This window comes from Lichenostomus cassidix, chromosome Z (genome assembly GCF_008360975.1).
Source record: "Lichenostomus cassidix isolate B80296 chromosome Z, HeHo_3.0, whole genome shotgun sequence".
NCBI classification, from domain to species: Eukaryota; Metazoa; Chordata; class Aves; order Passeriformes; family Meliphagidae; genus Lichenostomus; species Lichenostomus cassidix.
Window position 1 is genome coordinate 8,846,654 of NC_139511.1, and position 12,974 is coordinate 8,859,627.

The 12,974-nt window shown below is 35.6% G+C and overlaps 1 protein-coding gene across 1 annotated transcript in view; it reads left to right on the forward strand.

The window, feature by feature from the left end:
- The window catches only part of FBXL17 (F-box and leucine rich repeat protein 17), a 275,511-nt gene that overhangs the window by 168,046 nt on the left and 94,491 nt on the right, over positions 1-12,974 (forward strand). The window contains exon 6 of the mRNA XM_085042609.1: positions 8,380-8,456. Within this exon, the coding sequence (XP_084898735.1) occupies positions 8,380-8,442 (63 nt within the window). The 3' untranslated portion in view covers positions 8,443-8,456. The remainder of the gene's footprint in view (positions 1-8,379; positions 8,457-12,974) is intronic.

Sequence of the window (12,974 nt, forward strand, 5' to 3'; positions counted from 1 at the left end):
ACAGCAGTACAGTTTCCTTTTCTTGCTGTTGCTATTAATCTTGGAAGATTTTTTTGAAAAAAGAAGGCTATTTTTACTCTTACTCTATACTAAGTCTTAGTGGAATAGGACAAGACCACTTTAAAAAAAAAAAAAAAAAGTAAGTCTATCAAAATGGAGGCCACTGTAACACCAGGAAACACCTTGAGGCCTGAAGCATGTAAATGTAATCTCTAAAAGCTGAAGAATTAAATCTACCCATGCTCAAAGCCCAGTCTCCCCATGCATGAAATGGTGCAACTGAGTTGGTGTATGCCCTTGAGTGATTTGTGCTGAGAAAGGGAGTTATAGCAATACTTCAAGGTTTTCTTCTTTGGACTGTCTTCTCTGCCCTTCTCCGAATTTGCAGCACATGTGGTGATCTTTCTCTGAACTTCATTCCATGTGCAGTTTCAGTTACTAAAATCATTTCAACTAACGATTCAGCCATGACACACATTCAGAGTCTGAATGTCATCCCCCGACTCTGTACACTGCTGGGGCAGTGGGACCTCAAAGATCTTGTTTAAATTCACAAGGATTTGTTTACGTCCGTAGAAATAGAACCTGCAATCTGCAAACTCCCCAGCTTGTCTGTTGCTACTGAGCAGTCATTATTTTTTAAATCTGCACATTTTTGCATTTGCAAGCAGATAACATTATGACAGATAACATTACACCTGTCTTAGGCAAAACCATCATGACATTCACTGTGTGAGGAGGAAGTAATATGTATGTAAGCAATTTTCCTTCTACACCGGTACACTAATCATAAAACCATAGAATGGCTTGGAAGGGAGTTTAAATACCATTTTGTCCCAGTGCCCCTGCCATGGACAGAAATACTTTTCACTAGAATAGTGAAACTTTTCATTTTTCACTAGAATGGGTTTCTCAGAGCATTTGGCCCTGAATGTTTCCGGGGATGGGACGTCCATAGGTTCTCTGACCAACCCGTTTCAGTGCCTCACCATCCTTATAGTAAAGAATTTCTTCCTAATATCTAAACTAAACCTACTTTCTGTTGGTTGGAAGCTATTCCCTTCATCTTAAATCTGTATGCCCTAATAAATAGTCTCCATCTTTCTTATGAGGTCCCTTCAGGTACTGGAAAGCTGCAATTAGGTCACACTAAAGCCTTCTCTTTTCCAGGCTGAACAATCCCAATTGTCTCAGCCTTTCCTCACAGCAGAGGTGCTCCATCCATCTGATCACCCTTGTGCCTCCTCTGGGCTCTCTCCAAGTCCTTCCTGTGCTGGGACACCAGAGCTAAGGCAGCTCTGCAGGTTGGGTCTCACCAGAGCAGGGCAGAGGGGCAGAATCACCTCCCTGCCCTGCTGCCCACAGGGCTTTGGATGCAGCCCAGGACACACTTGGCTTTCTGGGCTGGCAGTGCCCATGGCTGGCTCATGTCCAGCTCTCACCCACAGCACCCCCAAGCCCTTCTGGGCAGGGCTGCTCTCCATCTGTTCATCCCCAGCCTGTGTTGGCACTGGGGTTTGCCCTGATCCAGGTGCAGCACCAGCACTTGGCCTTGTTAAACCTCAGGGGCCACTTTTTGAGCTAGTCCAGGGCCCTCTGGATGGCATCCCATCCTTCAGGAGTGTCAACTGCGCCACTCAGTTTGGGTTTAATCTGCAGATTTGATGAGGATACACTTGATCTCTTCCTCTGTATCATTGATAAAGATATTAAATAACTCTGATCCCAATATAGACCACTGAAAGACATCAGTTGTCACTGATGTTCATCAGGATTCTAAACTATTGACCGCTGTAGGAGAGTATTCAACAGTATCATATTAGGAGTGCAAATATTTTGCCATTATTTTAGTGGAAAAGCACCACTGAAACAGTTCAGGAAGGAAGGCATTATTTGTTTTTATAATACAAAACAATGTTTGCTAAGGAATATACATGGGCTTGCTGGTAGTTAGCAGTTCCTTGGTTTTCCTTATGACAGTAGACAGGTCGCCACAACAGATGTAGGAATCTGTATTTGAAGTGCTATATCAGATAGGCCTTTTCATCTCAAATCTGAATTCCAAAATATTTTGGAGTTCCTAGAAAAATAAGAAATACCGTTTAATTGTTTTCCAGGCTTAAGCATGATTAGCTGTGGCAAATCAGATTTATGAGGGGGTCAGGGTAAGATTATTTTTCCTAGTTGTTTATTTCTGCTAAATCTGTTATGGTATCTAGTTCCTCCAAGCCAGAAAGAAGCTGAAGGCCACCTGGAATACTACTACATGTAAAAGTCAGATAAGTAGAATTAAACAATTTGCTAAATTTCTCCTTTCTTGGTTTAATTGCTTGCTGGATTTATGTTCAGTCAGGGTAACAGGGGGCATTTAATTTTAGATAAGACTCCTAATAAATATTTGAAAATAGATATTTATTGCTGCAAGACAGGGCGTAATAGCTTAAGAACAGAGCTGATTCATTTATCTGTGTAGCTCTCTGATGGGAGCTTGCACGCACCTGACTAGCTCAGAGCACAAGCAGACACTGTGAGACTTGACTGCCCTCACCTCTGTTATTTGTGAGTTCCAGCATGGAAAAAAAACTAATGTGTTCTCCTGTGCTGTAAGTGGCATAACTTATGATTATTTAGTTTATTATTATTTAGATTATTATTATTTAGAAAAATCAATGTAATTTTAAATTACATTGATTTTTCTAAAGAATGCCTCCCTGCTAATCACAACTCAATGACTGCTTTAAGATAATTGCTGTTAACTTGTATAACTAGTGACACTTTGCATATTGGGTCCTGACAAAAAATGCTTTTCAAATTCTGATTGTGCTTTTGATTACAAGTCTTATCCTGTTTTGCTGTCTCTGTGTTTAACATTATCTCTTATAGATGCAGTTCTTGCTCTTGAAATTAAAAGTAATTTTAAAATACATATTTTGAATGTGATTCTAAAATGGCACTAACAACTGTGTAGCAGGGTGACTGAAAAACATGTAAAAATCTTACCTCTTGTTAGTATAAATTGTTAGAAAACAAATACATTGAAAGAGGTCTATTGTTCATGATGCAAATAAAATGATCAATGAAAGAGAATCCTGAACCAAGAATATGTATCCATCAGGGTATTAAGTTCATAATTTATTCTTACAGTGTTTTACAAGGGTTAGAGATCTCTCAGCAAAATGTTAGTATTTTCACTATTTTAGCCTTTAAATTATTCTTTCCTAGTGCAGTGGGCCTCAGATTACATCAATTTCTTGAGACTATATATGCTTCTGTGGTGAGAGGTTTGGTTTTGTTACCGGAGAGATTTCGTTATTGTATTGCATTACTGCCTTCCATTGCAATATTTAAGTCATCAAAGCTGATGACTCTGAGTGTTATTTCATGTGCAGCTAATTTTTTCTGCCTGAATTTAACGCATGAAATGCTAATTTTTGAGGAGCACTGTTTATTTCTTCATGAGAGGTTTATGGTGTCCATGGAATGTTTAGTGTTCTTTCCAAGCTCCCTCTTGCTTCCCAGATCTGCTGTTGGTTATGATTTGAGGGATAGCAAGGTTTTCACTGTCCAGAGACAAATACACTCAAAGACCAGGGAAGACATGCAAACAGTCTGATGTTCATTTTGTACCTTACCAAGGTAGTATGTTAATGTTGTGGGGTTTTTATACCTCTGTGGTGGGTGAAGCTCACTCACTCTGTCCAATTGTAAAACTCACGACCAGTACATGGCAACTCCAATTAGCTCTGCTCAGGGCTGAAGAGCCTCTCAGACTGTAACAAGGTCTCCCAGGACCACTTACACCACAAATTCTGTACTCATATTTTCTCATTAGTTCCCTTCAGTTGTCACAAACACAATTTTCCAATGATTTCAGATTCAGATCAAAAATATAATAGCTCTGTATGTATACACACATACACACATATAATACATATATATATATAAACACACATATACATATAAATACAATTATTTTTCATAACTCAAGGATCTGTGTTATCTTTTCTTACGGGTAGAAACCTGCGTCTTACTTCATTGACCTTAAGCTTTCATTCAGGTGAAAGAATGTGGGGCTAAGAGAAGAAAATTAGAGGGTTTCAAATAACTTATTTTTTCTAGTTTGTTGGAGTTTTGTTGTTATTTTGAAGCTCTTACATTTTGGGAAGTCATTAACCTTGACTCTGAGAAACCATTGCATGTATTTATATGTGGGAAGTTATCAAGAAGACGGGCCTAAATTTGAAGTTGTCAGTAGACATGTCTGTGTCTCACTCATGCAGTTTTGTTACTTTTGAAGAGATTTGTGAGCAGAGAAGCTTTATAACTGTAAATCTGTATATGCTAGATAATTTTTTGTGTCTACAGACCAGGTAGGAAGAAGTACATGTTAGTGGACAAATTTCTGTAGTTTCTGTAACCCAGATGGAGAGTTTTCTCCTGATAGCAGTTGCCTAAAGTTGAGCTCCATTATAGTTATATTATTTTCACCTTGAGATCTTTTTAGTTTTCAAAGTAGAAAGACATTGTTAGGAATTGTAACAGTAAGGGGCAATCTTAGGTTTATTAGTCTCTGAACATCATGAATTTTGGGATGTTTTCAATGTGGGTATGTTCAACATCACAGAGCTCAGTTATTTTACATGTCTAGTTATCTTACAAACTTCTGTGGTTTTGTAACTCTATTTTGAATTAACAGTATGTAGGTATGATTTATGTACATTCTTGATTTCTTAAATATTTTTTGATTGGCTGGTTAATGTGAAAGCAATTAGTGCTTTTTGCCTTTTTCTTGCTCCTGATTGCACTGTAAATTTCACACTGTGTGATATTAATTTCTTACTTTTAGAATCAAATGCAATAAATCTGAATTGCCTATCAGTCTATCAGAGAACGGCATTCATAAAATATTGAGCAGATCTTGGGAGTGCTTGGTGTAAGCATTTATTTGATAATATTTTCAGGTTTAATAAATAAGCAGCGCCTTCATACAATTTTTCATGTTCCCTGTTTTGATATTTTAATGTGTTACGTAGTTCTAAATGATACTCATTTACAAAGTAAGAAGTGAAAAGATTTCAACTTTGGCCAGCTCTGATCCAGACATAGATAATAGCAAAGCTCCAACTATAGTTTTATATCTTTATTCCTTGACTCATTTTTGGTAATAAGTTATTTTGAGAGTACAAATCTCTTTTCTTTCTGGAAGATTGTTTATATTTTAATACATTTAATACAGCTGATCAAAAGCCTTCTCAGTAACTTTGGGTCAAGAGATTCCAGACGTTCTGTCAGCCTTGGCACAGAGCTGTTGCCACTGTAGCTGTGTTAGGTCCCTGACAGAGAGGGTTTAGTCCCCAAGTTTTATGAGGCTCAGTTTTCTGATTTGTTTGCTTCCGTAATTTGCCACAGCTTTAAATAATAGCTTTTATTCATTTATTTATCTGTATAATCCTGATTTTCCTTTTTTTTTAACATTAGGCTTCTTTGTTGTCTAACTCAGCAACATCATAAATATAAATACTTCCAAAGATGGATATGACAGTTATTTGACAGCATTTTGATGGATTATTACAACAGAATTAAGATGATTCTTGCTTTCTAGAAAAGGTTAATTTGATTTTGTTATTTTAACCTTTTTCTTTGCTGTCATGTTCAACAAAGAGTAAAAGGTAAAAGTAATAAATACACAGCTACTCTTATTTTTCCTTATGTTGTAAAGAAGTCAGTTGTTACTAACAATTATGTATTGTGTGACCCTCTACAGAGCAGAGGCAAATGAGGCCTGTTTTATTCTGTCTCTGCAGCTTGATTTACATGGGGATGATCTATAGAAAGGATAATAGAAATGAAAGCTGGGATTAGATTGATTTATGCAAGGTATAGAAAGCACACAAAAGCACATAAATTCAATATTTTAGCTATATGTAATTCTTCTTCTCCAAACTAGATGTGTCATTACCTCATTCTTTTAGATGTTAGGTGATTTTCATATTTTCAAAAAAAATGAAAGAAATGAAGCAGTCAAAGCACCACTTTTTTTTTTTTTTTTTTTTTTTGCTTCCCTGTTTAATGCATATAGCTGAAGACTGTGAAGGTTTTCTTTTCCTGGTAGGAGAAGGTGAACAGTATTTCATTTAGAACCAAGATGTCACTGAGAACAGGTCCCTCAAGCCACTTGAAAAAACTTTACCCTTAGATTTGGCACTACTCGGAAGGATCAAAGGACGCAATTATAAGGGCCACACAGTCAAGTGCTTTTGCATTTGTGCAGATAATACAAATTTGACCCTGACTGATTGAAAAGGTGTGCACCTGAAGTTGTAGAGAAAATTAGGTAATCTTCTATGTCATCTTGACTGTCTTGGGGTTGGTATTTTTAGACACTGCTATATTTCAGTTTTGTTAGATTAGTTGTCTCTCAGCAAGTAAAAATTAGCAAAAATAATTTGAGAACTTTTAGAGTCATTATATACAATTTTCCAACTATTTTTCTAGGTTCAAAATTTTTATCCAAGGTAAGAAGTGTTTGAAAATATCATTACCCTGCTAAATTATATATATGATAATTAATAAAAGCTTATTTTATAAACCTTAATGTCCATTGACTCTTCAAACATATCTTATTTGCTGAAATGCCTAATGAAAATACTGCTATTAAAATACATGATAATGATTTTCTGTTTGTTCATATTACCAGTAATAGCACTAAAATCTCATTATTATGAAGTATTTTTCTGGAATAAATAATAAAATATATTTTCTCATGACCTAGTTATCTCAGTAAGCCAGTTAACAAAGGTGACTATGTTCTTCAAAATCATCTCTTACAGTAACAGACGTTTTCCATGTACACAGAGTTTGTTTAAAGCTCTAAATCTTATTTTAGGAAAATAACCTGATGAAAACATGAAGTTCTGGGGTTACTTTATGTTAGAAAGGATAAATATTTCTTTATGTTAGAAAGGTGTAAATATTTCTTTCTTTTCATTGTGTATTCATAAGGTAAGGTGAGAATTGCAAAACATTTTTAAATATCAGGCTCTCACAGCTTTCCAGGGTTGAAAATTTATAATAGTGTCAAAGGAACTGTGATTCTATTCCTTTGTACTCTGTCAGAGGTGTGCTGTATTGTTAGTAGTAGTGAGTTTTCATTGTATGGTTTAGAAGAAGGAGGCAGAGAGAGGACAAATAGGTATGAAGGCCTATTGTTCAGTTACTGTCTTATTGTAAGCTGTGAGAATTAGGTGGTTGCTTTTAAAATCTGGAATTGGCAGCATGAACAGTTAAATCAGATTGGGAGATAATCTATTGGAAGTGGTAAGTGGAAGAAAAAATTCCCTGAGGATTTAGGTGTATCTTTTAAAAGTATGACAAATTTAGCAACACTTATTGTCTTAGAAATCGGCAAGTAATTTAATTTTGTGTACTGTTCAAGGGTTGATTTAAGTGTCAGAGTAAGTGATTGGGTAATTGACCTGAAAATTAAAGTCAAATATATTGGATCAGAAGAAATTCTTACACTTTATCCAATGAAATACACTTTTAAAAATATATCTATGTAGAAAATAGCACCATAGTCATGCTATGATCTATTGAAAAACTAATGAACAACTGATCTACATTAAAAGGGCTGAAAATATTTTATGATTCTGTGATTTCTGAGTGGTGTGATATAAACAATGCCGTTGGAAATAGCATTGTGATATAGGCTAGGTCACTAGTACATAATAAGCTACTACTTAATTTCATTAATTAATTCATACTAGATTTCTTGGTTACAAAAATTAAGCTGCAAGAGGATAAAAACCTCTGTGTTTCATTGCATATTCATCTCAGTTGGGATAAGGCAAATGAATGCGCTGTTTTCTCATCTAAACAAGCTTCTCCAGCGATGTGTTGGAACACCATGGTCATGTAACATTTCATGACCTGATGAATGCTGACTCATGCAGTAATCACTGAAGAAATACAAACATGAATTTAAAATTATATTTTCTTATATTTTGTCCTCATTACAGTGCATTTATGGTTCTTCTGTAAAAGAAAGCTGTCAAAGCTTAAAATTTGCAACAGAAACTTTCCAAAGTAATAATGAAATGGAAATTCACATTTGTGTAATTTTCCAAAGTGCTTGTCTGTATACATTTCAAGCAACTCACATATTCAAAGACTTGGGAGAATATCCATATAAAGACATTCAATTTAAAACAATATTATTCTGCAGTGTAAACATGTGGCCATATTCATTTTCAGTGAAATGTATGGAGCCGTTTGCAAAATGAAGAAATTGAAATACAGTACATTTTACCTGTGGATTGTGCTCTTGATATTTAAAAATTATGTACTGTCTTGTAACAGTAATTTTCCTGTGTCTTCCAGATGTGTGGAGGTGATTGCCAGAGAAGGAAGGAACCTGAAAGAACTATATTTAGTATCCTGTAAGATCACAGACTATGGTATGTAATGTACCTATATTTTATTTTTGTGAATATTAAACCAGAGTTCACAGGGACTTTTATAGAAACTGTTGGAAATGTGGAGATTAAAATTTTCAAAACCTTCATCCATAAAAATAAGAAATGTATAAAAAGTGTTTGACATGCTTAAAAATATCTGTGGTTTAGAAATACGAAAGTCAGTGTATGTATTTTCTGCAAAGTATCCTAATAGAATTTGCAATTACTGGGCAGACTGGATAGGGTCCCCTTTGAATAGTCCTGGAGAACAGGAGAGCATTTGAGAGAAAATTAAAAAGTATATATGTATTACTAGACGCTGTAAAAGCATAACTAAGCAAGCAAGAATGTGGATTGATTACTTATTGTCGGCAATAAAATTGGAATGAGGTTGATGATCCTTTAAAAATGCTGTTATGATGAAATAAAAAGTAGCACCTTAGGAATGAAATGTCCTATCTGATAGGCCACATAGAGAGACAGATTTTGTGTTTAGAATGGGGAAACTTCTTAGCACTTGTTTGGAAAGGCTGCTTTGTTTTATTTTGTCTTTGTTTTTTCAAATAAGGTACTGACCTTAAATAAGACACTTATTTCTGCCATTAGGCCAGATTCTCAAATGTCTGTCTCCCACTTACACATCTAAATTCCAGTAGGATTTACAAACTGTATACTTGAGATGTTCATTTTAGGTTTGCTGATAATTTCGTTTCTCATTCACTTATTTTTATGTTTTTTTAACTCTATACTCCCTAGCTTTTAATAAAGAATTACTATGTCAGAGTGATAGGTTGCCATTCCTGTGGCCACAAACTCATTCTTTCTTTTTCCCTCTTCAAATTTTGCTCTTCAGAGGGGTTTGAATTGTGCATTCAGGGGTATGTGGTTCTACAGAGTTCTGCTCACCTTATGTCCAGTGTTGGAACATGAGGCCACCATGAAGCTGTTGCTTCCATGGGCAGAACAGATATTGCCAGAGGCAAAAATGAATTTTCTCAGCTCAACACCACCTGGCCAAGATGAATTCCTGAATTTGTGAAATGTCGTGTGGAAATTCAGGGATGGGAGTTGTCTGTAGAAAACAACTTTGGCATCCAGTGTGGAAAGAGTTACTGTGAGCACTATGGAATCCATGTCTTGAGGATTAATAATTTCTCAAACTGATCTCACCCTTCATTCACTGCAGTTACTCAGACAAAAATGTGATTTTTCCCAAAAGTATAGAAACAACTAAAGAACTCAATCCTAGGTTAGGGAAAACCTTGCTTATGAATGAAGAGAGAGAAAAGGAAGTGTCCATGACTAGATGAAAAGCAGGAAGCATGTTTCAGAGAATGAGTGAGTGGATAATAAACGTAGCATTTGGCTGTTTAGCTCTGTCCAACCTGAGCTTCACTTGACTTCTGTGTGCTAAGGCCCATCTGTCACCAATGTGTTGGACTCTTGAGGTCACTCAGCATCATTGCAATCACCTACTGGGACTTAGAGGATATTTTTTGTTGATAGTGTTGCTACTTTGTTTTACTATTCACTTAAAAAATCACTTATTTTTGCAAATAAGAATCAGTAAGCCATCCAGTAAAACAGCTGGGATACCAACTGGTTTGATACATTATTGATAATTGATTAGCATTACAATCTTCAGCATATCTCAGCATGCCAGCCTGACAAATTCTGCTTTGGATATCTGAGCTGAAAATGCAAAACAAACTGTTACAAAGCAGAAGTTATAAGCATAATTTATGGTTTCTAAGGAAGTGAAAATTTTGCCTTAGATTAACAACGTGATAGCAAGTGAAGGTTAATTACATTAACAAGAGTGTTGCAGGGTTGAGCCAGGCATCACCCTTTTCTCATTTATTTTCTGACAATTCAATTGAAAAGTTTCTCACATATATTTTTGTTGCTGGTATGTTAAAAAGTGAGCCACTTACAGTGCTGCAAGCTTGGTTTGTTGTTGAGCTTCCATTATCAAAGAATTTGCCTCTCTTCTCAAAAGAAGATCAGCCACTGTTCCCCGGAGGCTTTTGAAGCCCTCATGTCCTCAGGACCTCTGTGTTTGGTCAGTTAGAGGAAATGTCTGACTTCTCCTGGGACCTTTTAGGTGGTGTCCCGTGGACTTACAAAGACTTCACAACTTCTCATACACAGTTCAGGCCCCACCAAGGAGGGTCTGAAGCTCTGTGAGGCTGTGCCTGGGTGGGAGCACACAGTCCTGTGCAACTCTGCTTTTTTCTTTGATAATCCTCAGTGTGAAACACAGAATTGTCCTTGCTTTGACAATTAAAATCTTGACTCTTGACTCCAAGTTTGTACAGATGCAGGATTTTGAAAGCCCTCTTTGAAACTGTTCAGTGGAAGGTTTTTTATGCTAAGAAAGTTAGTAGGGTTTTGGTGTCTGGGACAATATCATGATTGCTTAGTAACTCAGCTGGGAAAAAAAATAATATTCCTAAATTCCAGAAAAATCTTTAATCATTTGGTACATTAATTCATCAATAATATTAATTTTTGTAAATAAAGAAAATAATTACAGCAACAACTACTGTTGTCCTGCAATTAACTCACTAAGGTATGTATGTGTAAGGTAATTTCATGTCCTCTAGAGAAGGCTATGGCATGCAATCTTTGTCATGTTATTGATTTCCTTCTTTTTTTTAAATTTTTTTAATTTATGCATAGGATAGATACATGTTGGTATATAATTATTATTTTTAAAGTGCACTAAAGTACTAAGTTTTATATGGAAGCTTAAAAGATTAAATAAAACCCCCTACACCCTAATAATGTAGACATAGGCTGCATTCCTTTCTCTGGCATTTTTCTGACTAGGAAAATATTTTTTATAGTGTACAGACAGATTAGATTCAGACAGGAATTGAAGTATATGTTCATACTGATAGCTGAAAACTGGTGAGAAAAAAATATTCTCTATTTCATGTTACATTACAAGATGACTAATTTTGTATTTTTATGTACAAAAAGAGTGTTTTGTTTATTTCTGAAAGAAATTATATTATTATATCCTTTTTTAGGTTGGTCTAGAAATTTTCTCAAAGATGTATTTTTAATTAACGTTTTTTTATTAGAGTGTAACATGCTAGGATGCTGACAATTAATTTAAAAGTTTCTTTACATCCAACACATTGTTAAATGCTAAATAGTCGCTAAGATTCATCTAAAATGACGGAACAGACTGAATTAGTATAATCTTTGAGATAAACACCTGTTTTCCCAAGAACACAGACAAAACAAAGTTAAAGCTAAACATTAGTTCCTCATCTCATTTGCCCTTTTGTTAAGCAGTCATGAATTAAGCTTGGATTGTCAGCATTATCTTTGAATTTCCTGCCTTTTGTTGATTTGCGTCACAACCTTAACTTAAACATAGCGGGTTTTGTATTTAAGCTTTTCCTAAGAACTGGTAAGGAAGCAGGACTTTCTCAGCTGTGGGGAGACTGTGTGTCAAATGAATTAGGTTGATGTGAAGATGTAGAGCGGTGAGCTAGGGCAGCAAGCACACACAGAATTGTGTAACTGTCTCTTCAATTTTATGCTCTAGTTCTGGGTTTTATTGATATCCTTAGTGCTGGGAATTTGTTTTAAGTAAATTATTATTTTTCAAGTTTGTAATGGTGCAGAGTGCTATGCACTCTGAAACACCAAAGTGAAATTTTGTGTTCAAAGATGAGAAGATTCAGTGAAACTAGCCCATGAAACAGGAGTAGATGTTTTAAGGGCCTGGTCTTGCATTAATATTAAGTGTGTATTTATTAAGAATTATTTTAAAACTACATTCTTAGCAGTAGTGAGAGATAAAGGTGTCTAATGCTTTACTTCCATTTCAGAAAAGTTGTCAGACCAGTGTTTCCTCTGTAGGTGCAGAAAATAATTTCAAGGCAAGCTTTAAATTGTAGGCTTCCACTAATACAACACTGGAGAGGGGGGAGCAAACACCATCAGCCCCAAAAAATAAACCCCTAAAAGAAGTCACATTTGAAAAATGTTTGAAAGGAAGTGTTGAAGTTCAGCACTTTGTACAGCTGTCCCATGAGAAATCACTTAACAACTTCCCGAAAAAACAAAGTGCCCAAATGGTCATTATTAGGATTGCGGTTCACACAGTTCAGGGAATATATTTATCTCACAATTTTTCCTGTCAAGTAACCTACAGAAGATAACCGTTGTCTTCAGTTGTCTTGTAGAATTTCCATTACCTAGTAGTTCTGGATTTTGCATCACTTAAAAAGTCTCTCTTTCTAGCTGCAAAGTAATTGCACAAAGCTTTTCAGATGAAATGCTTGGCACAAGGACCTGAGATGAACTGTGTTCTTTTGCTGATAACTTTAAGATTCTGAGTGTTGAAAAAGAGCTCTCTAGATATGTAGCCTTTTTCTTTTCTAAAATTGTGACTATTCCTTTTTCATATTGCCTGTTTTCTTCATTTAATGATGCATTTAGTGTCTCTGAGGACGCATGGGTTTTTTTTTAAAGGTTTTTCTTCTGCTGAGGGTGTTG